The 25,146-nt window shown below is 41.0% G+C and overlaps 1 protein-coding gene across 2 annotated transcripts in view; it reads left to right on the top strand.

Annotated features, from left to right (window-relative positions):
- The first annotated feature begins 4 nt into the window (after positions 1-4).
- CUL4A (cullin 4A) overlaps positions 5-25,146 on the top strand; it is a 66,388-nt gene continuing 41,246 nt past the window's right edge. Inside the window, exons 1-5 of one of the 2 annotated variants that reach the window (XM_053659919.1) lie at positions 5-623; positions 1,682-1,797; positions 15,672-15,775; positions 21,693-21,762; positions 23,036-23,109. In XM_053659919.1, the coding sequence (XP_053515894.1) occupies positions 470-623; positions 1,682-1,797; positions 15,672-15,775; positions 21,693-21,762; positions 23,036-23,109 (518 nt within the window). In that variant the 5' untranslated portion in view covers positions 5-469. The remainder of the gene's footprint in view (positions 624-1,681; positions 1,798-15,671; positions 15,776-21,692; positions 21,763-23,035; positions 23,110-25,146) is intronic. The other variant, XM_037140716.2, reaches the window with a different exon arrangement.

Below are 25,146 nucleotides of genomic sequence, written 5' to 3' on the forward strand. Positions count from 1 at the left end.
ACGCAGTGTTCGTGGATCACGATCCCGGGACCGGCATGGCGACTTGCCCAGGCTGAGCAAGGCTGAGGTTCTCTGTACTGCGATTCCCCCATAACCCCTTGGCTAGGACGCCCGATCCCCGCCCCCTGGGTGCTCTGGCAAGCCCGGGGTGTGCTGAGCCCCCTGAGCGGACAGGCCTTGTGTTCCGTTGCCCCCTCGACTTTTGCAAGTTCCACACGGACCACGGCTGACGCGGACTGGCCGCGCTCGCGAGGATAGGGTGTGGGGCCGGATCGCGGCCGGATCGGGGTCGGAGTGGAGTCGTGGCTTGGCGGACGCCGTGCGGCGGTTGGCCAGGGCCGTGGCGGTACTGAAGAAGTCGGGAGTTGCTGAAAGGAGCGGAGGGTAGAGGCCCCACCGCGCGGCTCCGGGAGGAGGCGGAGAAGGCGGCCGGACGGGGCGGGGCGCCCACTGCTTCCCGGCCGCAGCCATGGCCGACGAGACCCCCAGGAAGGGCAACTTCTCGGCGCTCGTCGGACACACCAATGGCCTTACCAAGCCCGCGTCCCTTGCTGCGGCTGCCGTTACCTCCAAGCCAGGGGGCAGCGGCGGCTCCAAGAAACTAGTGATCAAAAATTTCCGAGGTGGGTACCCGGGACGACCTAAGGAGGGGGGATTTTGTGGGCCGGAGGGGGGCAGGGGGTGGGGGCGGCCACAAAGAGTAGTCTTGGGGGCCGCGGAAGTAGTCGGGGGATGGCCCGGGATGGAGTGGCTTTGCAGGTCCCACAGGGCTGGAGGCTTTGGGCCGAGTGGCCGTAAGGCGCCAGTGGCGACGACGTGGTTGGGAGGGGGGTGGGGAGTGTTGTCTGCTTGAACCCCGCTGTTCGGAAGTTGGCCTCCCCTATTGGCGATCATCGGGCCGGTCCCCGGGGCTCTTGGAGTGAGGTGGGGGTCCCCGGATTTTCCAAGTCCCCGGGTTAGGGTGCTGGCCTTTCCCATGGCCGACTTAAGCTGCGGTGAGGGTTGTGGGATGATGAGCTTACTGGTAGCAGCTTTCCAATCGGAATAAATTAGGCTAAATGATTCTGTTGTCTTACTTCGCACAAGGGAGCAAGAATAAGTAGCAGCTCCTGAAGTTCTTCGTGATATAATTTTTATTATTTCCTTCACTTTTCACCAGTTCTGTCATTGTTACTATCCCAAAGTAAGCATCTTTATGCAAATATAGCAATTGTAAGCTTATTCTTCACCTTCCTGCATTGAATAATTTAACTCAGTTTTAAATGTTGTGTAGAGCTTTACATATTACACGTTTATACATTTATGAAGTCAACTGAAGTAAAAGGGAGATTTGTATACAGGAGTCGGCAAAAGTAGGTTTAAAGCTGTGGGTATGCGAAACAGTTTATTCTTGCATTACTATTAATTATTGTATTGTATCACAACTGTAAGCGTACTTTTGCCCACCTTGCGTTTTCTGTGTATTTTAAGTATTAATACGAAATGTATTTAACAAATACATTATGGTTGCATAGCCTGTAATGTAACAAAACTTACAAATGCAATACTTTGGGAATAACCTAACTGATGTGTTTCTGATCTATTAAAGTACTTTTTTTTTTGTAATTTCACACCTTTGTGTGAAAGATGGATGATTGTTAGCGTGGATTTCATTCACCACTGACTCTATCTGGATTTACAGACAGACCTAAATTGCCTGATAACTACACTCAGGACACCTGGCAGAAGCTTCATGAGGCAGTGAAAGCCATACAAAGTAGTACCTCCATCAGATACAACCTGGAAGAGCTCTACCAGGTAAGACATCATGTGTGACAAAAAGTAGAGCTTGTCCTCATGGAGATACAAATGCAGAATTTTCTTAGACCAGGAGAACTGTAAGACATGACTAGGCCAGCCTCCTGTCTTTGCCCTTCACTTACCTGGTTGTTTTTTAAGTTGTCTAAAAAAAGTTATCCAACTTCAGTGAAATGTTTTATAGACATGGATTGTGTTATCCCTGGTATTGTTTCAGGGTCAATAATGAAGGAAATAATAGAAGTCCAATATTTAGAAGTCCAATAAGTTCAACAAGAATAGTACAAGGTGGTTGTGGGATTTTTGTTTTATTTTCAGACTTTACCTCCTCGAAAGGTATTTAAAGTTATCTCATTACAACAGAAATGTGTTTCTAAGGACACCATTTTCCAAATAATGCGGTGAATTAATAATATAATCCCATTATGTTATGTAGAAAACTCTTATTACAGTTTCACTTGTCAATAGTTTTTTTTTACTGCTTCATTGTGTTTTGTGATTAAAACTCATTTAATTGTGTTGCAATTAAAACAAGCAAAGAAATTTTGTTACATTATTTATTTACTAGAGAGAGGGGAAGGGCAAGAGAAAGGGAAACATCAGTGTGTGATTATGCAACTCTTGTGTGCCCCCTACTGGGGACCTGGCCCAAAACCCAGGCAGGTCCCCTGTCTGGGAATTGAACTGGCCACCCTTAGGTTGGCAGGCTGGCACTCAGTCCACTGAACCACACCAGCCAGGGCGAAATTTTATTACATTTAATTTAAAGTAATGATGTTCCATTTCTAACATAAAAAATGGTCAGAAGTTCATTTTCTTAATTTGGATATTCTATTTACAAATGAGCTGGTTTTTCTAGTATATTGATTTTAAATAACATTTGTTAACTAATCTAATAATACCCACATTTTAGGTAGTTATATGATATCACAATTCCTATTCAGAGATAAGAATTTTTAAAAAAATTTTGTTTACATAAGTGATTACATTGTAAAATTGTGGAAACCACAAAAAAAGTACAAAAAAGAAAAGTAAAACTACCTATGTTCCCACCCCCCAAAGAAGACTATTCTCTTGACAGTTTGCTGGACATGTCCCTTTTTTGTCTTAAGTTTGTGCGAGTTTATTATATGTTTTAGTCAACTTTATTAAGGTATAGTTTTATATACTATTAACTTCGATTGAGTTTTAACAGATATAAGCAGTTGTTTACCCCCCACAACCATGCTGTAGACTATTTTAATCACTCCCCGAAAGTGTCCCGAGACCCCTTTTCGTTCCGTCCTTTTCCCTGACTCCCAGTCCTTGGCAGTGACTGATTTGCTTTTTGTAATATATTTTCCTTATTTCTAGAATTTCATCCAAATGGAAGCATGAATTTTGCAATCTTTTACACCTGACTTCTTTCACTTAAGAACAGAGCTTGTGAGATTCTTGCACACTGTGGCAGTAATTTGTTTCTTCCATGCTGTGCAGTATCAGTACCACAATTGATTACTTTCTTACCAGTTTTTGGTTGTTATGAATAAAGCTGCTGTGAACATTAACAAAGAAGTTGTTGCGTGGACATATTCTTATTCTTTTTGGGTAAATGTCAAGAAGTAGGTTCTCAGTTATATAAAAAGTGTATTTTTAAATACACTTTACATGACACTTGTCATTTTACATGACATTTCCCTTTTTCCAAAGTGGCTACACCATTTTGCACATCTACCAGCAGTGTATAAGAGTTCAACTTGTTCCACTTCCTTGCCAACATTTGGTATTGTCCGTTTTTTTCAATTTAAGCTATTCTAGTGGGTATGTAGTAGAATTTCATTGTGGTTTAATTTTATATTTCCTTAATTATACTAAGCATATTTTTAGGTGCCCATTCCTATTACACATACCTTCTTTAATGAGGGGTGTGTTCAAATCTTTTGCTCACATTTTTACAGGGTTTATTTTGTATGAGTTCATTATGTATTATTTATAGGACTGGGTACAAGCCCTATAGCAGATATTTGCCTTACAAATAGTATTTTCTCCCAGTCTGCATCTTGCCCTTTTTTTGGTATAATTTGTAACACATCATCTGTACACTGTACTGTGTTTACCACTCAAAGTCAAATCTTCTTCTGTCCCCCTTTACTCTTTACTACCTTTTCCACAGCTTGTCTTTTGAGTTTCTTGATTACCGTATTTTCAGACTATAAGATGCACTTTTTTTACCACATTTTTTCCTTCAAGAATTTCCCCCTATTTTCCTCCTCTACAACCTAGGTGTGTCTGGGGTCCGCACCGTAAGACACACCTAGGTTTCAGAGGAGGGAAATAAGGGGGAAGGTTTGAAGCAATAAATGTGGTTTAAAAAAAAAAAAGTGCGTCTTAATAGTCTGAAAAACATGCTATGTCTTTCAGAGAGCAAAAGTTTTAAATTTTTATGAAGTCTATGTATGGTTTGGTTTTTTCTGGGTTGTGCTTTTAATATCTGATGAATCTTTGCCTAGTCTCAGATCATAAAGATCTACTTTTGTATTGACTTCTAGACATTTTAGAGTTTTAGGATTTGCGTTTTGGTGAATTTTGTATATGTTGTGAGGTATCATTCTCAGTTCAGTGTCTTCCCCCGTAGATGTGCAGTTGCTCCCGTGCCATTTGTTCAAGAGTCTGTCCTTGAACTCCATCGAACTGCCTTTGCCCCTTTGTCAGAAATCACTGTCGTGTATGTGTGGACGTAGTGAGTCTTGAAAGCCAGGAGCGTTGGTCCTCCAACTTCATTTTTCTTCAGAGTTGTTTTGGCTATTATAGGTCTTTCGTATTTCCATATGAAGTTTAGAATCTGTATGTCAATTTGTAGGTAAGTGTGGAGAGAATTATTTTGATGTCTTGACAGTAAGTACAGAGACCACCAGTTGATCACAAGGAACAGCTCTGTACGTAGGTCTTCGTTTTTCTCAGTGATGTGTTCCAGTTCCAACGTACAGGTCTTGTACATCTTTTGTGAAAGTTACCCCTAAGCATTTATATATTGGATGTATTGTAAGTGGTAGGTTGATTTCAGTTTCTGGTTCTGGCTAGTATGTAGAAATACAAATGATTTTTATGTATTGATCTTGTGTACTGCTATTTTGCTAACCTCATTTCTAGTAGCTTTGTATAGATTCCATCTGATTTTTTTTTTTTTTACAAACAGTCATGTCTTCTGTGAATACAGTTCTACTTCTTCCTAATATGTCTGCCTTTTCTTTCTTTTTCTTTCTTTTTTTTTTTTTTTTTTTTGCCTAACTTCACTATTCAGAACCTCCAGTATTGTTCAAAGAATTGGAAAAGGCAGACATCCCTGTCTTGTTCCTGATCTTAGGGGGAAAGTGTTCAGTTTTTCATTACTGAGTATGTTAGCTGTGAGTTCTTCTAAAACTAGCCGTTATCAGGTTGAAGAAGTTCCTTTGAATTCCTAGTTTGCCGTGGGTGTTTATCCGAAATAACATGTTGGGTATTGACAAATCCTGCAACTATTGAGATGATCATGTAATTTTTAGTTTTTAGTTTATTACATTAATTTTTTTAATGTTAAACCAATCTTGTGTCCCTGTTCTTATTGGTCATGAGGTATTATCATTTTCATATATTGTTGGATTCAGTTTACTAACGTTTTGTTGATTTTTGCACCTGTGATAACAGGACACTGGCATGTTGTTTTCTTATAATGCCTTTGTCTGGCTTAGGTATCAAAGTAATACTGGCCTCATAAATGAGTTGGAAATAGTTCCTCCATTTCATTTTCTGGAAGAATTTTATAGAATTGGTATTATTTCTCCCTTAAGTGTTTGAGAGAATTCCCCAGTGAAGCCATCTTGACCTTTTTTATGGAAAGATTTTTAAACTACAGATTTCTTTAGGAAATACAGAACTTTTTATAGAACCTTTTTGGTTATCCATTACTTCAAGTTCACTTAGCTTCTGCAGTGTCTAAGCTGCCATTAATACCATTTGTGTAAATTTTATCTCAAGAGTGGTTGTCCTCTGTAGGTGTTCAGCCTGAATCTTGATCGCATCTTCGCCGCCGCTACTTTAAACAAGCGGAGTACAGTTACAGTAGCTGCTTTGTACTCCTTGCCTGCCAGTTCTGTCACCTCTGTCACTTCTGCTTGCTTTTCATGGACTGATTTTTCTCCCCATTAAGGGTTGTGGTTTCCTTCTTTGCATGCCTAATGATCTTTGATTGGATATCAGACATTGTAGATTCTGACTTATGTGGTATTTCCTATCCTATAAATGTTCTTGAGCTTTGTTACAGACATAGTTATTTGGAAACAGTTTGATCTTTTAAAATGTTGCTTTTAAGATTTGTTAGGCAAAACTAGAGCAGTGTTTTTCAAGGACTAATTGCCCTTGCTACGGAGGCAAAACCTTCCTGAATACACCCACAGCGTCCTGTGGTTTTCTAATCTGGCTGGTGGGAAGGCGCTGTTTGGGACCCTGTGTGAACACCAGACACTGTTGCCTAAACATTTTTGGTGGTTCTTTCCCTGGCCTTGGTAGTTTTCTTGCACATTTGTCCTGCTGACTACTCTAGGGGGACATTTGAGGTCTCCTTGCACATCTCCAAGGATAATAATTAGTCCAGTTTTGTTTTATTTTGTTATTTTGCTTCTTCACCCAAAGTATAATGTCTACCAGTGCCTAAACTTTCATAGGTTTTTTAATTTAATAAAATATTATGTCTTAGAGCTAGGGCTTATTATTTCTTTTTTCCTGGAGATTCGATTGTCTAATATCTCTTGCCCATCATCTTTCCTAGTAGATTGACTTCCATGCCTTTTATCCAGTGGTGTAGTTCATAGTAGTCACCATGGATGTTACCATAAATACTGTCTTCCAGATGCCCTGGGTGTTTTTAGGTGGTGTCTGGAGACTCCAAGGGCTGGGGACACTTTACCCCAAAGTAGCCTCACACATTCCAGGGAACATCTCAGGAAGGCCGTGTGGGGATCGCTTGATCAGCTTATGGAGGAACATGTGTGCAGGCCAGCTCCTGGTCATTCAGAGAGAAGTACCAGGGGGTCAGAGTCCATTTCTACAGAGTGAGCTGCTCAGATCTTATGGAAGCAAGTGGGATAGAAATATTGACCACTGCCTTATCCTGACCTCTGATAAAGTAGTCAGACAGTGCATTTGCTCTGGTGGTTCAACATAAAGTCTCAAGTTTTTGCTGAGGTGGTATTCTATATACTTTGTCAAAGACTCATGTGACAGTTCTCACCAAAGTTTGAATTTTTTTTAAGGCAGTTTTGGGGATGATTTGATGGAGAACCTCTTGCGTTTTGATGTTGATCGGTTTCCTCAAAGCAAGGTCTAGTATCTCCCTGTCAAGATCTCTTCTCTGCCTACCAAGGCATTCTGTACCCCATACAGAGACTTTAGAAGGCCTGCCTAGGAGAAATCAATTACAGTGTGTTTGCAGTAGCTTGGGTATTGTTTGTTATTTGCTCTTGTCTGGTAAAAAAAAGGAGGTCCAAAGTGTAATGATTTAAAAAGTCTTTTATTTTATTTATTTATTTAATGCTCACCCAAGGATGTATTTATTGACTTTAAAGAGACAGGAATGGGGGAGAGGAGAGAAACATCCGTCAGTTGCCTCCTATTTGAGCCCTGACTGGGGATCAAACCTGCAACCTTTCGGTGCATGGGACAGTGCTCCAACCAACTAAGCCACCTGGCCAAGGCAATGATTAAAAAGTCTTAAATGTGCCGTGGCTGGTGCATTGAGCAGCGGCCTGCAGATCAAAGCGTTGCCAGTTCGATTACTAGTCAGGGCACATGCTTGGATTGCAGTCTGGGTCTCCGGTGGGGGATGTGTGAGAAGCAACCACACATCATTGTTTCTCTCTGTCTCTCTCCCTCCCTTTCCCTCTGTCTAAAAATAAATAAAATCTTTTAAAAAAAAAGTCTTAAATGCATACAACCCCCATAGTCATTTTCCTCCTATAATGGAAGGAGGAGAATATTTTGAATGTATAAATGTTATCTGTCTGTTTTGAAAGATCCGATCTTAAATTTATAATCAGTACTTCTGTGTCTTTTATCTATATACTTTAGTCTTACTTGTCAGTTTAATGAGACAACAGAAAACTGAAGATTACATTTCATAAGGGTTTCAGAGGAAGGCTGAGTGTTGATTTCAAACTAGTTTTCATGCACAAGGACCTATCACAGAGGACTGGCATTTCGGAGAAAATCCATTCTATTTATCTTGAGTCACAGTGATGTGTCTGTGAAATCCTTCTACCTGGTGAGGATTTAGTGAAGGAGAATGAAGTAGAGTTAGGTATTGAATTTATTAAAGAAGATAGCTAAAACTGATTAGAAAAAGGTAAAAAAGCCCAGAAAATGCTTGACAATATATACTTTATTTGATGGACAATTTGAGAAAGTAATAGGTTGAGAATGAATTGAATACTTAAGTTACTCAAAAATAAAGAGGAAAATATTTCGACTCAAAAACGTCAGGCCTAATAGAAAGGATTTCATAATTCAACAACTCTCACTGCTCTATAAAATTATTCATTTGTATTAGGTACTTTACTGTTAACCTTTAGAACTGAGAATCTGTTGTGCACTCAGTATTGGTAAATACAGCCAGTAGGAAACGTCCCTCTTACAATTTATCCTCTCCCTCAGATTTGAGTTTTCATTTAGTTTTTACGTTGTTTACGCATTTCTTCACAGTAGGAACCTGATGGAGTTTCAGAGCCTTTTAACACCTTCTTGTGAGGTCCGCTGGTCACTATTTAAACAAGCCTGCTTTTGAGTTGGTTCCTTCCTCCCGACTGTTTTTGCTTGACCGGAACCATGGCTGTGGAGGGAGGTCGCTCCGTTCTCAGCTACTCGTACCTCTAAGAAGAGCACACTGTACTGGCCTTCTCTCTGTGAAGTGGGGGTTGCCTTGTGCCCCAGCCAGTGTGCCTTTCTCGATGGTATCCGACCAGCGGTGTGGTTTTCCCAGGGGCAAGTATGGTTTTTCATTTTTTTCCCTTCCTCTACATAACTAACTCTTAGTACTTGCCTGCGTTTTCTCTTGATTTCTCTTTATTATTATTATTGTTATTTATTTATCTGTTTATAGAGAGAGTGGGAGAGAAACATCAATGTGTGGTTGCCTCTCATGTGTCCGTTCCCTACTGGGGACCTGGCCTGCAACCCAGGCATGTGCCTTGACTGGGAATCAAATTGGGGACCCTTTGCTTCGCAGGCCCATGCTCAATACACTGAGCTACACCAGCCAGGCCTCTTGATAATTTCTTACTCTTTGTATGCTTCACTCCTTTTTCTCTGGTCTCAACTTTATAGCCCTGAAAATCTTTCCATAGAACAGTCTTCCAGAATTGGTACCCCCTAATTTTATCAATGCTTCATGGTTCTCTTACCCCAGAGCTCACTTTCCGTTTTTGTTTTGGCATTCCATCTGCGGGGAAGCATTTTGTTTCAGCAGTGCACTTGGCGGGTGGGGTTTGCCACTGCAAGTAGGCAAGCAGTTGATGTTGATGGGCTGTCTCTTGGCTTCAATACATTTGCCTTTCCTAACACTTTCTGCCTTCCGAAGAACTCGGGTGTGGCAGCCTGACGGGCCTACTGATTACAGAGCAGCCGTGGTGAGAAAATTCAGACAAGCACAGTTTTTCCACTTGGCTAAGTTGATACAACAAAAACATCTTGATCCTAATACTACAAGTAAAACACAAGTGCTCTCCTTCCCGACCTCCAGTTGTTGGATTAAATTCCTTTTCTCTGCTCTAACTCTTAAAAATGTGAACAGCAGCAACACCCCCATAAGAAGCACACAGCGAAGGTCAGATTCAGTGCTCTATACACCTAGAGAAAGCATTTCTAAATCTTAAAATATGACTAAATTTTCAAAACTCATTTTTTGGAAGGGGGACTCCTGTGGTGTTCTGCTCCCAGAACAGTACAGAAGAGTCAGCCAGGATCCCTGCCAGTGTGGGTGGAGAGCAGGGCCGCCCTCTGTCTTCTAAGGTAATGCGGTGCCTTGTAACATGAGGACGCCAGCGGTGACTCAGCAAAAGACGTGGAGAAATGATGGCACCGGCAGCAGACCTGGGTCAGCTCAGGGTTCGGCTAGTTGTTTTAAGAGGTCCTCAAATTCTCGCATAAAGGACACATGGACAAAACCTAAGGGGGGTGGAAATGGGAGGGAGGTGGGGAGCACTGGGGGGGGGTTGCTGGAATAGGAGTAAAAAACAGAAAACTGTACTTGAACAATAATTAAATTAAAAATAATAGTAAAATTTAAAAGTGCTTAAAAATAAAATAAAATTCAAAAATTTAAATAAAAAAAGAGGTTTTCAGAGTCTCAATTTAAAAAACAAAATAAATCTCAGTTGCTTCACGTTCAGTAGTCAGTTTGTGCCAAATAAGACACATACGAAAGAGTTGGTTATAAAATTCCACAGTGACAGTGACAGTGTCTCATAACTGGGAAGAGATTGTTTGGAGGACACTGATTCCCGATTCAGGAACTGGAGCCTTCAGAAAATGGTTCTAGTAAATGTTGTTCTGTGAAGGACGTGTACTACTAAGCTTATACTGATTTTTACCAAAGCAAGTACATTTTCTTCACATGTGATACTAAAAACTTACTTTGTAATAATTATGTTTGTGGGATTCTCTGATGATTAACTACTTTAGCAACAGCGTTTGTCATGAGGTTATCCTGGGTGGGTTGGTTGGTTTCTTGGTGTTATATCTAGTGATTGAGGGTTAAATCCAAACAAGGGAGAAACTAATTAATATATATTGAGGTAGCATATCTCTTAAATCTATCATTTTTATTTCATAAGTAAAATGTGTTAATGAGGTTTATAAAATTATGAAAGGCTTCCATTAATGCTGATAAGTTAATATGCTTGGAAAAAGTCTTTGAATATATTTAATTATGTATATAATCATATATAAACATAATATATTTAACCAAAATTCACAGTATTTATGTAAGATTCAAGGAATGTAGTTGCAAGCAGGTAGAGAGTTATGTGTACAGAAAAATAAATGACTTTTCCAAGTTGATACAGCTAGAGGCTAAGATATTCTTGTTCTGATAGTCTTTCCTTTGGCTCTTACAACTTCTTCAAATGTGTGTCTCACCTCTACCCCAGTCATACACATTGCAGTGATTAAAGATAGCACAGTTGTTTCCCTTTTAAAAACTTTTCATTTTGGAACATAAAGTTCTCTTTAATTAAAGTATACTTGACATACAATGTTATATTAGTTTCAGGTGTACAGCACAGTGACTCAACATCTGCTACCGTACAAAGTTGTTGTGATACCATTCTGTATTCCCTGTGCTGTACTCTACATCTGTGACATAAGTTCGTACCTCTTAATCCATCCCCACTACCCACCCAACCCTCTAGCAACTATCATTTTGTTTTCCATATTAATGAGTCTGTTTTGTTTCTTCATTTGTTTAGTTCTGTTAGATTCCACATACAAGTGAAATGGTACAATATTTGTCTTTCTCTGACTTACTTCATGTAGCTTCATATCCTCTAAATCTGTCCGTGTTTGTTGCAAATGGCAAGATTTTATTATTTTTCATGGCCGAGTATTATTCCTGTGTGTGCGTGTCTGTGTATCTCACTTCTTTATCCATTTGTCTATCAATAGACAGATACCTACGTAGATTGCTTTCATATCATGGCTATTGTAAATAATGCTGCACTAAACATAGGGGTGCAAATATCTTTTCGAATTAGTGTTTTATTTTCTTCAGATAAACACCCAAAAGTGGAATTGTTGGGTCCTACTTTGTCTTTTCTTATAGCCTTTGTTTTAAAGTCTATTTTGTATGGTATAAAATAATTTTCTCAGTTTTGCTATTTCGGACTTTTTCCCCCCGTGTTTCCATTTGTGTTACATATCATTTTCCATCCCTGTACCTCCAGTCTGTGTGTGTCTTTCAGTCTCAAGTGAGTCTCATGAAGGCAGCATAAGTAAGGGTCTTGTTTTTTAATCCATTTATCTGCCCTGTGCCTTCCGAATGGAGCACTTAGTCCATTTACATTTGAAGTAATTATTGATACTCTACTATTATAGTAGCGCTAAGTCTGTACTATTGTGATTTCAGGTGTTTTCACACTATACTTCCCTCTCGTAGTGAGATTATTTTTATTTCTAGTTTTGACCTTTTCTTTTCCTCTTAAAAGATTTTCCTTTAACATTTCTTGTAATGCTGGTGTAGTGGTGATGAACTCCTGCAGCTTTTGCTTGTCTGGAAAACTATCTAAACTATCTCCTTCAATTTTAACCTTGCCAGGTAGAGTATTCTCGGCTCTTCGTTATGTTGGATGTATTGTGTACTCCCTCTGGCCTGCAGCAGTTTCTGTTGAAAGACTGGCTTTTAGTCTTGTGGGCAATCCCTTGTATGTAACTAGTTGTTTTTCTTTTGCTGCTTTTATGATTCTTTATCTTTAACTTGTAACATTTTAATTACGATATGTCTTCTTGTGGGTCTCTTTGGGTTCAGTTTGTTTGGGACTCTGTGCTTGGATGGATTTGGGTTTTTGTTTCCTTTGCCAAGTTAGGCAAGTTTCCAGCCATTGTTTCTTCAAATAGGTTTTCTGGCCCTTTCCCTCTTTCTCTTTTCCGTCCGATGCAAACCTTAGTGTGCTAACATCATACGTTAGTATGCTGATGCCACGGTCCCTTATGCTGTCCTCATTCTTTTTATTCCTTTTAATTTTTTCTTTTTGATCTTCCTTTTGGGTGGGTGATTGCCACTATCCTTTCTTCCTGACTGCTGATCTGTTTTTTATTTACCCTAATATATTTTTCATTTCTGTTGTTACATTCTTCAGTTCTGATAGGTTCTTTTTTACAATTTTTATCTCTTTGTTGAAACTCTCACCAAGTTTATCTACTTATCTGCAGATGAGCGTCTTTATGAATATCACTTTGAACTCTTTAATCTAGTAGACAGCTTACCTGTTTTATTTAGTTCTTTTTCTAGGGTTTTGTCTTGGTTTGGGTTTTTTTGTTGTTTTGGGGGTTTGTTTTTTTGTTTGTTTGGATTTTTGGGGGGAACATAATCTTTTGCTCCTCATTTTGCCTGCTTGTTTCTACATATTAGGTAGATCAGCTATGTCTCCTGGTTTTGAAACAGGGGGCCTATTTAGAAAGTATCCTGTGTGGGGCTCAGTGGTTGAATCCCCTCTTGTCACCATAGCCTGGTGCTTCAGTGGTGTTTCCTGTGTGGACTAGTGTGGCCTCCTGCTGAGGGTGGGCCACAACTGCCCTGGACACTAGCAGGCGAGACTGGTCCCCAGCCCAGCCGGCTGTGAGGCCTGGTTGCAACTGTCGTAGGAGTTGGGTGTGCAGGGCAGGCCTTCAGTGTGACTGGCTGCAAGTGCCAGCCTCAACTGTTGCAGACACACTGCCGAGGGTGTGACAGGGCAGGAGCCATTTTGCAGGTGTGCCAGCCTGGGTGGGTCCTTGGGGAAACGCCCGGGTGGGTGAACAATGTTAGCAAGGTTAATGGAGAATATCAAAAATGGCACCTGCAGTGTTAGACCAGCTAGGTGGAAGGAGAGTAAAGAGGGAGGGGAAAAAATGACACTCACCAGCACCTCTGACCCTGGCAAAAAGTTCCAACAGATCCCTGCAGCACATGCCCTAAAATTGATGTTTCACCTTCATATATGACCCATGTGCTTTTCAAACTGTTGCGTCTGCTCTGGGACTCAAGAAGAGCGCAGCCTTGGTTTCCTATAGCCCTTTGGCTCTGCCAGGTGTAGGCCCCACTGGTTTTCAAAGCCAGATGTTATGGGGGCTCCTTTTCCTGGCGTAGTTCCTTCAGGTGCTTTGAATCCCTCAGTCTTTAGAGGGGAGCTCTATGGTTGTGATGTCCTTCCCACTTGGAGGTCACTGTGGGTGGGAAGGGTCCTGGCTAGACTAAGTCCTGACCTTCCTGTCTGACTAACTGTGGCTTTTTCTTTATGTCTGTAGTTGTAGAAAAATCTGTTGTGTTAGTCTTCAGGTCATGCTCAGATAGCTGTTCTACACGAGGTGTAGTTTTGGTGTCAGTTGGAGGTGAGCTCCAGACCATCCTGCTCCACCATCTGGAACCCAAAGTCAGGAGCCTTTTTCTAGAATGCTGACTTAGCTTGTCCATGAAATGTCATTGCTCGCCGTTGGTGCATTGTCTCCAAAACAGTCATGTCTCTGGATCCCTGTCTCTTAAAACAAAACAGGTTAGGATCTAGGCTTACCAGGCACAGAAATTCGTGGAAAAAATTGGGCTCTCGCTGCAAAGTGCTTCTGTAGGGATGTTACTAGTGGCAAAATACCATAAGGCATCTTCACCTAGAGGGTGGTTATCCTAGAGTTTTTAAGAGACAAAATGATAGTAGATCTTTGACTAAAATATAAAGATGTGACTACAAAGTGATGGAGTTGGACACTGAGAAAAGATTTGAAGGATGTAAAAACAAAACATATGTAGAAATCCTTTTTTCCTATAGTAAGAAAATGTAGGAGAAAGGTTGTGGTTTTTTGTTATATTTACAAGAAACTTGATAGAGTTTATAATTTTTTAATTATTGTCATTATTTAACATTCTCTTGACCCTTGTAAATATGCACGTGTTTTATGTGTTGGTAATTACTGTATTTATTTAATTTAGTTAATATATAGCTGTTCTAATATTAAGTATTGTGATTATTCTATCACTACAATGACTACCTTTAAAATTTTACATTACCTTCCCCCACCCCTTTGGGAATATATTACTTTTTAAAAGATTTTGTTTATTTACTTTTTTAAAGAGGGGTAGGGAGGGAAAAGGAGAGGAAGAGAATCAATGTATAGTTGCCTCTTGCCCCCACTCCAACCCATGCATGTGCCCTGACTGGGAATTGAACCAGTGACTCTTTGGTTCACAGGCCAGTGCTCAAGCCACTGAGCCACACCAGCCGGGGCAGGAATATATTATTGAATTAAATTCAGTTTCTATTCTGTATGCTCCATATTTTTTAAATACTTCAAAACTAGTCAGAAAAACTACATTTCTGTTAATAGTATTTCATATTCGATTGACCGAGATGCTGGTTTTGTGCATGAGACTTGAAATTTTTATTAGAATTAATAAGAATATACAAACATGTCTTTGATGTGGATGAAACTATTTTAATAAAAACAATTCTGCCTTAAAAACTTGTTTCCTCATTAACATTAGACAAACCTAGATAAATTGTATGTGTCACCTGCAGAAAAATCAAGAGGAAACAATTCAACCTGGCTTTGTGTCACCCAAACATTTAGGACTTGTTTTTCTTCTGCTCATTATAGACAGAACCATTTCACCAGTGAAAGTGAAAGTAACTGAAATTCCTGTTGTTATCCCACCTGTTTGGAAGATGATCACACACATTCCTCAGACTAATGAATTAGAACATGTAGAAACAGGGCCGTGGGACTCAAACTTGTTTTAAAGTCTCCAGGTAACTGGTGTGCAGCAAGGTTTAGAGACTACTGCAGTAGAGAAAAAATGGAGTTTTGTAAGATGCTCAAACATAGTACAGGCCCACCAACTGAGATCCTAAGGATCACAGGGCTGTCATTGATGTGCTGTTGAATCTGTGTTTGATAACACCTATTGTGAAGTTCCATTTTTACCAAGCCAGTCTTCTAACTGTAATGGTCCTTTGTAGATACATAAGTATGGGGGGCTGCTTCATACAAATGATTACAACTACATACAGTTATGTGTTTTGTTATGATTATAGCTACATGCACCAATAGGTTTTTTTTAAAGATCTAATTTGTTATTCATTGTGAATAATTCATTCATTTATTTTTGTTTGTTTTGTTTTTAGGCTGTTGAAAATCTCTGTTCTCATAAAGTTTCGCCAACGCTTTACAAGCAGCTCCGCCAGGTCTGTGAAGATCATGTCCAAGCACAAATTCTTCAGTTCAGAGAATATCCTTTTGTTGGCTCATGAAGTTTCTATTCATTACCTTAAATATTTTGAAACTGCACAGTAGTAGGATAAAGAACCAATGAGTATCCTTATTATTAAAACAATTGATTTTAAAATTTCCCTTTATTTATAGAACAAAAACCTTAACTTTGCTTCACATGGCCCAATGGCAATATAATAGATTTTCTTTAAGTAGAATTTATATCACTTTGCTGATCTGATTAAAGTAAAACAGTGTCCTTTCATAGAGTCTGGATAAGTGTTTAGGAAAAGTTCTGAGAAATGTCTTAAAGCTTGAGTTCTGCTATCCTTTATTCTTATAAAACCTACCTGTATTAGTTTTCTGTGATCTGTAACAAATTACCACAAACTTGCTTTGTGAACCAAAATCCATTTGTCAGCCCATAGTTGTATAGGTCAAGAGTAGTAGCTTAGCTCAATGGGTTCTCTGCTCAGGGTCTCACAAGCTGAAATCAAGGTGTCCGTGGACTCATTCAGGTGTTGGCAGAGTTCATGCCCTCAGTTACAGAACTGAGCTTTCTCTTAGTGCCCCAAGGCTATCCTTGGTTTCTTTCCATAAGATTTCTTCTCTGACAGCGTGGTTATTTTCTTCTTCTGAGTCAACAGGAAAATCTGCCTCTGATCTGCTAAGACAGCCTTATATGATGTAACCCATTGTATTCACAGCCCCACTCACCATCAACAGGTGGAAGTTCCAGGCACGGGCATCTTAGAATTTTGCTACTCATTTTGCTGTCTGCAACCAGACGATTGCTAGGGAAACTGAGCTTCTTAACGCCTTGTAGACAGTCCTTTACAGTTTGGCCTCCATCTAGTTCCCCAGGCCCTTCCCGTTACTATCACCACCCCACATGTCATGAAAAGTGGGTTTATGATTGAAGACATCTGCCTGTGGCTATACTTTTCTGAGCCTCTGTTTCTTCTCATTTGTGAAGTTAGGTATTTGGAGTATACTTGTTTTGAAGTTTTCTTCTAGCTGAAGGAATTCTTTCTGTCCCATTCAGAAACTGAAGCATTTGGAGCTCACTGAAATCTCATTGGCAGTTGCAGCAGATCGCTTGCCTGGCATTGAGGCTCTTAATTATAAATGACGATGAAGTCCAGGTCCAGAATGAGATGTCATAGTTCAGGATAATATTTGTAGTTCTCCTCATAAATGGGTCATTGAGGTCAAGTCTGATTCTCTTATGTTGACATCTGTAAGTATACCTCCACAGTATTATCTGGCAAAGCTCCGTCCTAATGATGACCTTTTGGAACCTGGCCAGTGTATACCATATCTCAGAGGCATCCTCTGAAGACACGCTCAGTGCCTCAGGAATCCTGGGGGGTAGGTCCAGGAACCCACGTTCAGGATGTTGGAATCTGAAAAGTAGCCTGACTCTCAGGCTGGCCTGAAGTCATCAGCAGATTCCCAAGCCTTTTCTCCAAGACAGGAACTGGTAAGAGTGAGCTGGTGTGATAAGCTAGTCCCAGTTTACTTGAAGACTACGTTTTGATTATCTGATCAAATTATTTTTCTTCCGGTTAATCCTGTCCTGTGGGTTACATGAATGTGTTCATTAACTCATTCAACAAGTACTTATTTCCTGTTTACTCTACTAAAAAATAGAAAAATGATTACCATACCTGATTTCTACCCACTAAGAAGTAACAACACTGTGATAGGTGCAAGGGAATTACCATATTCCCTAGATGCTGTGACAAAGCCATGATTTTAAAAAGTACTTATTTCATAAAAGAAGAAAGGGGAAAAAAGACACTGCCAGATTAAATGTGTGCCTTAGTATTGTGAGGCATCCAGAGTTCAGAATGTTAAATTGTTAGAATAAAGGATAGGAACTGCAATACATGAAGCATTTGGGACAAATCTTCCCAAAGGAAGTAACACTTGAATTGCATCTTAAAGGATGAGTAGGTTATAGCCAGCTACAAAGTAAAGAGACATCAGAAAGCAGAGTGTGGAAGGTTTTTCACCTGGAGCATTGCGGTTTGACTGTGTCCTGGGAGAGCTGATGAAATTTGAAGGTGTAATACTAAGTTGCAACTTGATTTGAGTCTTTATCTACATCTTAAGTCTTTGGACTTAAATCTGTGTGCATCTGAGAGTCCTTACAGGTTATTAAAGCAGGAGCCCAGTGTATTTAGACTGCATTTTGGGAAAGTCATTTTGACAGAATGATGAGATAGATTAGCAAATAAGGCAGAAACAGTACACATTTGTTAGGTATTTACCATGTGCTAGGTCCTGGAAAAAGTAAACATGAATGAAATGGGATTCTGGCCCTTCAGAGCTTAAACTCCATTGGGATTGACAGAAACATAAAGATACACATTTATGAAACAGTGTGATAAGAGTTAAACGCTCCTGGGATGTAAAGAAAGAATAGCCAACCTGCCTAAGCAAGAGTTTGGCCGTGCAGCAGTCGAGTGGTGCACTAGGGATAGAGGCAGGTGATGAGTGGCACAGTCCTGCCATCAGAACTCATCCTTGCTGAAAGAGGTGTGTGTCCTATCCTGGTCTTACAAGTGGCCAAGCGTTAGTGCTATTGCAGATGCCCAGATTCTCACTGGGCTAGGAATACTCTAAGTTAAACAACTCTAAGATTCAGGGACCACAACCTACTGTATCTTAGTTGCATGCTACTTTAGAAGTCAATGTAAGAATTTAGGAGAACTTCAGGAAACCCTTCAAAAGGTAAACATCAGATATACAGGACTCCTGTGGCATTGCACCATCTACTGTTATTTTCTTAGTTTACCATATCCATTCCTTTGTTCATATGTTTGATAAATTCTGCAGTTACCTGCCCCTTTCAAAATAAGTTAATTTCTCTTGGTGTGGTATGCCCTTCCCCCAAACAAAGGAGAATCTGAACCTGTAAATAACTATGTACAGAAGTCACTTTTTTCTTCCCCTGATTCAGCTTTATACCTATGCAGATTTCTTTAGTCAGAGAAATGCTAATTAGCATGAGGCATCAATGATTGATCACACACAAAAATTACAGTTCTTAAAACAGAAGGATGCATAAAGAAACAAAGTCTTTGCTATTAGGGAAATCATGAAGCTGCAGCATTTAAGTATGTCTTTTATAATCTGCTGATGACAGCAGGCTTTGGGCTTCTTTATAAAGAGTCTGCTTGTACTCACCTGACTGGTGTGCAGTCAGCACGCACAGAGCGCTTGGTGGCAGTAGGCCAAGCTTTGAACAGGATTTGCACAGGATTCCAAGTTACAGGTACTCTCTTTAGCCAGAAAGCCCAAGACCACATAGCAAGAGTTACTGTGGGTTAGTGCTAAGGTTCAGAGGTGAACATTACATAGTTCCTGCTGCCATGTGCTCTGTAGATTGAGGGAGGCAGTAATTAAATACTGTAAACTGTGAACTTTTTAAATAAGATTTTATTTATTTTTAGACAAAGGGAAAGGGAAGGAGAAGGAGAGGGAAAGAAACATCAATGTGTGGTTGTCTCTCATGCACCCCTCACTTGGGACCTAGTCTGCAACCCAGGCATGTGCCCCGACTGGGAATCAAACCAGTAGCTCTTTGATTCGCAAGCCGGCACTCAGTGCACTGAGCCACACCAGCCAGGGCTAAACTTTGATAATTATGAAAGATAATGTTATGCTCAGCAATTATAAGAAAGGGACCTAATTTAGATGAGGGGTGTCAGGTGGTAAGTAGTCGCCACTAGCGTGTGATTCGGAATCGTTGCTATCTCCTGCCCTCCACTGCCGCAAGGGAAGCTCAGTGTCATTCTCTTTGCTGGGAGTAGAAAAGCAGGGTAACCTGGTTTAGAAAATGTTGGCAAAACAGGAACTCTTTTCTACTCCAGTGTAAGTACTATTTTGTTTTTCTTTTGTTTAAATCACCGTAATCACATATACATGTAGTTTTTTCCATGGTGTTTTATGAGCATTTGGCCACTGGATTTTTGTGTTATTTGAAGACTTGCCTAACTCACCATAGTAGACTCTGTAAGTTCTTTAACTAGGATCGGCTCTTCTCAGAAATGATAAAAAGAATGGTGGTCGGAAAACCTACCTGCAGAATAAACTGTCGACAAGCTGTCGGCATGCCTGTATGTCTTACATCCTGAGGGTACTCACATGCGGCTTTGTGGCTGCTGTTGCAGCTTTTGGGTATGGAATTGGTTTTAATATTTAGAAGGCTGGAGCTCAATAGATGCCTCACTGTGTGATACTAGCCTACCATTTCACACTTTTCCCTCACAGGAAATGGCTAACCGTTATTAAAGATGTATATTGGTTTTACCTAGCTCTTTAAAGAAAAGTATCTTTTGTTTACTGAACCCTTCACATTGGAGTTATCTATCCTAACGAAACAAAACCCTGTCCTGGGTAGAGCTCTCTGCCTTGCTTAGTTGCAGCGCCTGAGCCAACCAGTGGTGTCAGTTTGGCTGGTGTGGGTTTAACCCTGTGCAGCCTCGCAGTCCGCAACTGCTTGTGGAAACCAGCCAGGGCGTCTACCCCAGGCCAGTGCCTCGTGTTCAGCACCGACTGGGTGCCAGAGCTGCTGGGTCGCTGCCATGGTGGCACCTGTCTGAATGTGCTTGTGACTGATTCTTTGTTTTTTCAGACTGTCCATATAAGGTTCTAGTTCAGTGGGCTAGTATAATTTGAGCAATTGTAACAGAGTTCTTCCAGAATAATTTGTTAACCATTGAACTATTAGGTCTTCGCTGTGACTATTTTTAATATATTGGCAAAGCCTTGAGAAAATAAAATGTTTGGCTAGGACCACTGTGGTTGTGGTCAGCTACCCTTACTGGTATAACAGGGATACAGATGTGCCCGTCAGTTCATCTCTGCTGTCCTGATTTTCTGTCCCATTTCTAAAGTCCTGGCTGCTGTCCTGCGCTCTGCTGGCTCCCCTTCCCTCTGTCAGACCTTTCGCCAGCTGAAGGCTCCCGATGACTGTCTGATTTACACATCACACCCTGATTTTCTCCTCACTACATGCTAGAAGTTTTATGTTAACCTCAGCAACAGCTCTGAGTCTGCTACACACGGAGAGACTGAGGCCCAGGAAAGTGTATCGTTTGTCCAGTGCTGTAGAGCTAAGAAGTGCTAGAGCAGAACAGAAGCCTAGGACACCTGTCTTTTCACTTCAACAAGCTGTTTTGTGCATCTGTACAAATGTTAAATGAGCACAAGCATGAAAACTGCTTTGTAAACCATCAAGCCGTGTTAGACGTTTGTGACTGTTCGACTGCAAAAGCCTGCAAGGGCAGTGCTTATGGCACTTACCTGTGGTTTGCTCTAGGAACCTGCATTCAGGGGTTTTTTTCCCCCCTATAAACAGCATTTCAAGTGTTTTTTTAAAAACATATTCCAAGAGTCAAGCTGAGAGTGTTCCTCATTTAGTGCGTGAATGAGACTTCTTGTCGTTTTCATGGAGACAAGAAGTTAAAGTAAACCTCAGCCATTTTTTAATGGCTGCCAGTCCCTCACTGCTATTAATAATCAACCTGCTTTCTCATCCCTGGGATGGCATCTTAGGAGCTCGGGTACAGGATTGAGTCGGGATTTGCCCTCCGTGGGATAGGGCCTTTGGTTTAGACCCCCAGGTCCAAGAAACCTATGACCTGGCTGTCAGTTTCAGCTGGCAGGATTCTGAAAGTCATCTGGCAGTAAAGTGCTACAAGAAGGGAGGGAAACCGGAAAGGGGGCAATGAGAAATGAAAAACGGGAGTGCAGGCAGGGGTAGTTACAGGTAGGTTACAAGATGCAGAAATAAGAGGAACTACATTTATGGTTTTTGAACTTCTGGTCTTGTAGTATTCTGTGGTAAAGAGAGCTGAAATTAAGAGGTTAAAATTGCAGTCCATTGCCCAACATTTCTAAAGTTTTCCTTAGCAGGTCTGCACAGACTCACTAGATAGTGTTTTGTTTTTAAAGAAGATTAACAAATGCTGGCAAGACCATTGCAGACAAATGGTAAGCATATTGACTTTTTTATTAATACCGACTTTACATATGGTACACTCCCCTCAGATCTTCATTAGTACCGCTTTTTTATATCTGATCTCACTTCCTTTTGGGTGTTATTCAGCCCCTCATTTAGGTTAGAAAGAGATTTGAGTAGCTGGGAGTACGTGCCCTCTTTTAATCCAGCCATCTTTTTGTTTCTTTTTTCTCAAAGTATGGCCTCATCCACCTCCCCTCACCCACCTGAGGTAGGTGCGGGCCAGATTGTGAGCTCAGATAGGGAGTTTCTGTTCGGGGGATTCTCTTTGGGGTCAGATGTCCAACATATTTAGACACCAGAGTAGAGAAAATCGGGGAAGGTGAACTGTGCTCTTTCAGAATGGGTCTGGCTGCGAACTTGGCCTTCAGACTGACCTGACGGATGATAGAGGGCTCACAGTACTCATAATCCCTCAGTGGGTCTCTTAAGTTTTTCCTTTATCCCAGTTTATGACTGATAATCAATTCTAAATGGCAGAACTTTACTATAACTAGACGACCAATGTATTAGGCTTTTGTAAATGTATAGATTCTATTTTATTTTATTTTATTTTATGTGTTACGAGTTTTTAGAGTGGCCTGGCTGTTCATTGTGTGAGAAAATAGTATCAATAGCTTTCCTAAGTAGGTTGGATTCTTTTGTTTCCTACATGAGTAAGTAGGGGACAGTGAATGTGTCTCTGTTCTGGGCCAGGCACCTGGTAGATGGTAGAAATAGATAAATGTCTGTTGGGGAGGTTTTGCTTACAGGAGTAAGCAAACCTCTACAACAGAGTCTGTTGAGTTCCCTGATAGGAGAATTACAGGGTTACAGTGTGCATGTTAGCATGGCAAAGGGAGCGGCTGATTAACCTGTGTCCTCACTCTGCTTGCAAAGCAGAGTCCAAGTAGAGCCTCATTCTAATGTAAAAAGAATTGTTGAAAAAGCTTAAAGCATCTCCCCAGTCTGATGAGATTTACCACATCAATCAGGAAATAACCAAACTTCAAAGGTATCTTTTAGGCTAAGTGTTCTAAAATACCTACAGTCGGATTTCTGGATAAAAGAGATAAAAAACAAAAATTAAAGGGGGACATTTAAATTTGGGGGGAAATAAATCCTGAGGGTCTTGGAGGGAAACACCTTTCATCAAGAAACAATGATTGTTAGATTTGAGACACCTAGCACAGTGATAGTTCAAATGGCCTAATCTTGAATAGCTTGTTAATAAGATACATAAGTAAATTCTTTTCTAATTTCCAGATCATGATCAGAAGTATTTTTCTATTTTTGGATCGTACTTATGTGCTTCAGAATTCCATGCTTCCTTCTATCTGGTGAGTGCCCTAGTCAGCAGAGCTGCCTCTGATGCTGTAACTAAAATCACAGGTTTGATCTGTGCCTTCTCTTGGTTAATTTGATGGAATATCTGGTCATTTGTCTGTGGTCCTTTATGTCAGCCAAAATCACTAGTGCGCACATCTGGGCCCAGGTGAATCTTAGCGTTGGAGCATCTCCAGTACCAGTGAGGGTGACAGGGTGGAGCTGGGGCAGGCCAGCTTAGGGGGAGCAAGTTCTAGCTTGTTCTCCAGTTTGCAGTGAGTGTTCCAGCAGAGGCAGCAGGCAAGCACAGAAGTAATGTGTGAAGCCACGTTTCTGTAATTGAGCACTGAACTTTAAGATCATCTGGAGTGAGTCAGTGATAGCAAACTGCTCACCTCTGCTCTGAGGGAAAGGTCGGGGAACTCAGCTTATATTCAGAAGTGATGTTGTATGCTCTCATTACCTTTAAACATGAATTCTTTAGAAAGTTGTTCTCCAACTTCCTCACCAACTTTTCACCTTAACGGTAAGCAGCATGATTTTTCCTTTTACCACATAGGCACTGCCCTTGCCTTAGGCATCAGTGATCTCCTGGTTACCAGACCCGATAGTCACTTTTATGTATATCTAAACTAACACCTTTGCATCTTTGGACACCGTCTTTATTGAAATCTCCCCTTCCTTAATGATACTTTCTCCCTTTGTTCCACATACCTCTCTGACCTCCTCTGACACCTGCGCATCTCATGATAGACACTCATGCATGTCCTCTATAGGGCAGGCACTGCACAGAAAAGATAGCTTCTATTCAGAGAAATGATGAGGATGGTAACGCTGATAACAGGATACCACATGGCTTCTACTCTGGGCAAAGCCCTTTTCTAAGTTCCTCAACACCTACTAATTTACTTAATTCTTAGAACAACTCTATAAGGGGTGACTTACTGTCTCTATTGTATAGATGGGGAAACTGAGGCACAAAGTTCAAAAAGTTCCTATAGCTGGGTTGTCAGGGTACCTAGCCTGATCTCTTAGTTTATAAATGTTGTTTATAACATAACCGTGATATAAACTATAAGCATTGCTTAGAACATAAACTGTACCACACTCAGTTGATTGCAACTGGCAGAAAAACTGGGCATGATAGTGTAATGAAAGAATCATGGTGAAGGTGAGTGAGAAACACAGGGGACGACGAGGAAGGAGGAGCAAGCGTTGGCCCAGTAGCTAAGAGAGAAAGAGGCAGGACAGAAAGTAAGTCCACCTTGGAAACAAGACAGCAGCACACCCAGAATGTGCCCTTTGTGGGAGAATCGGAGAGATGAAGCTGATGAAATACCCTGAAGGCTGTTGGTGGGCTGCTTCTGAAGCCTTAAATTGAGATTTAGATTTTAGGAAGAAGATTCTAGCAGACAGAACGTCCCACGCAGTGGGTACCTGCCTGGGCCAACATGACCTGGTTTACAGATGTAAAACAATAACTGTGATTTAATGTTACGGAAGGACAGGCACCCAGAGGTTAAGTTCCTTGGCTCGGGGTCACAGCAAACGTGTGAATGGGGGGCCAGAATTCAACTCCAGGTGACCGGCTTGAACCCAAACTCTGCCCACTGGTCTTTACTGCTCCTTCTTTGAAATTCAGGGAAGACTGTGATGGACAGCTCCTCCAGGGAACAGGAAAGGGCCATTGTGATTGTGGGGCACGATGCAAGAGGAGAAGGTTCCCAACACAGATAGGACTCCCCAGAACCAGTGCTCACCAGTGTGCGTAGTGCTTGTCGCTACTACCACGTACTGTTAATACCACTTACCATTAGTTTTCCTGTTGTCACTGCCACTGCCACCACTACTCACCACTTACCACCAATGCTTTCCTGGGGCTGCCCATTCAGAAGACCTGGCTCAGCCCAGGGATCTGAATTTTGGCCCCCTCAGTGTTTGGCACCCAGGGAATCTACAGAAGTGTTTTGGTAAATAAAGCACACGGTTCGTTATCATTGGTTTTCATAGATAGTAGCTGACAGCTTTGTTTCCTCCTAAATTCCTCACGC

Source organism: Artibeus jamaicensis, unplaced genomic scaffold (assembly GCF_021234435.1).
Source record: "Artibeus jamaicensis isolate MK-2021 breed Jamaican fruit bat unplaced genomic scaffold, CSHL_Jam_final scaffold_833, whole genome shotgun sequence".
NCBI lineage: Eukaryota > Metazoa > Chordata > Mammalia > Chiroptera > Phyllostomidae > Artibeus > Artibeus jamaicensis.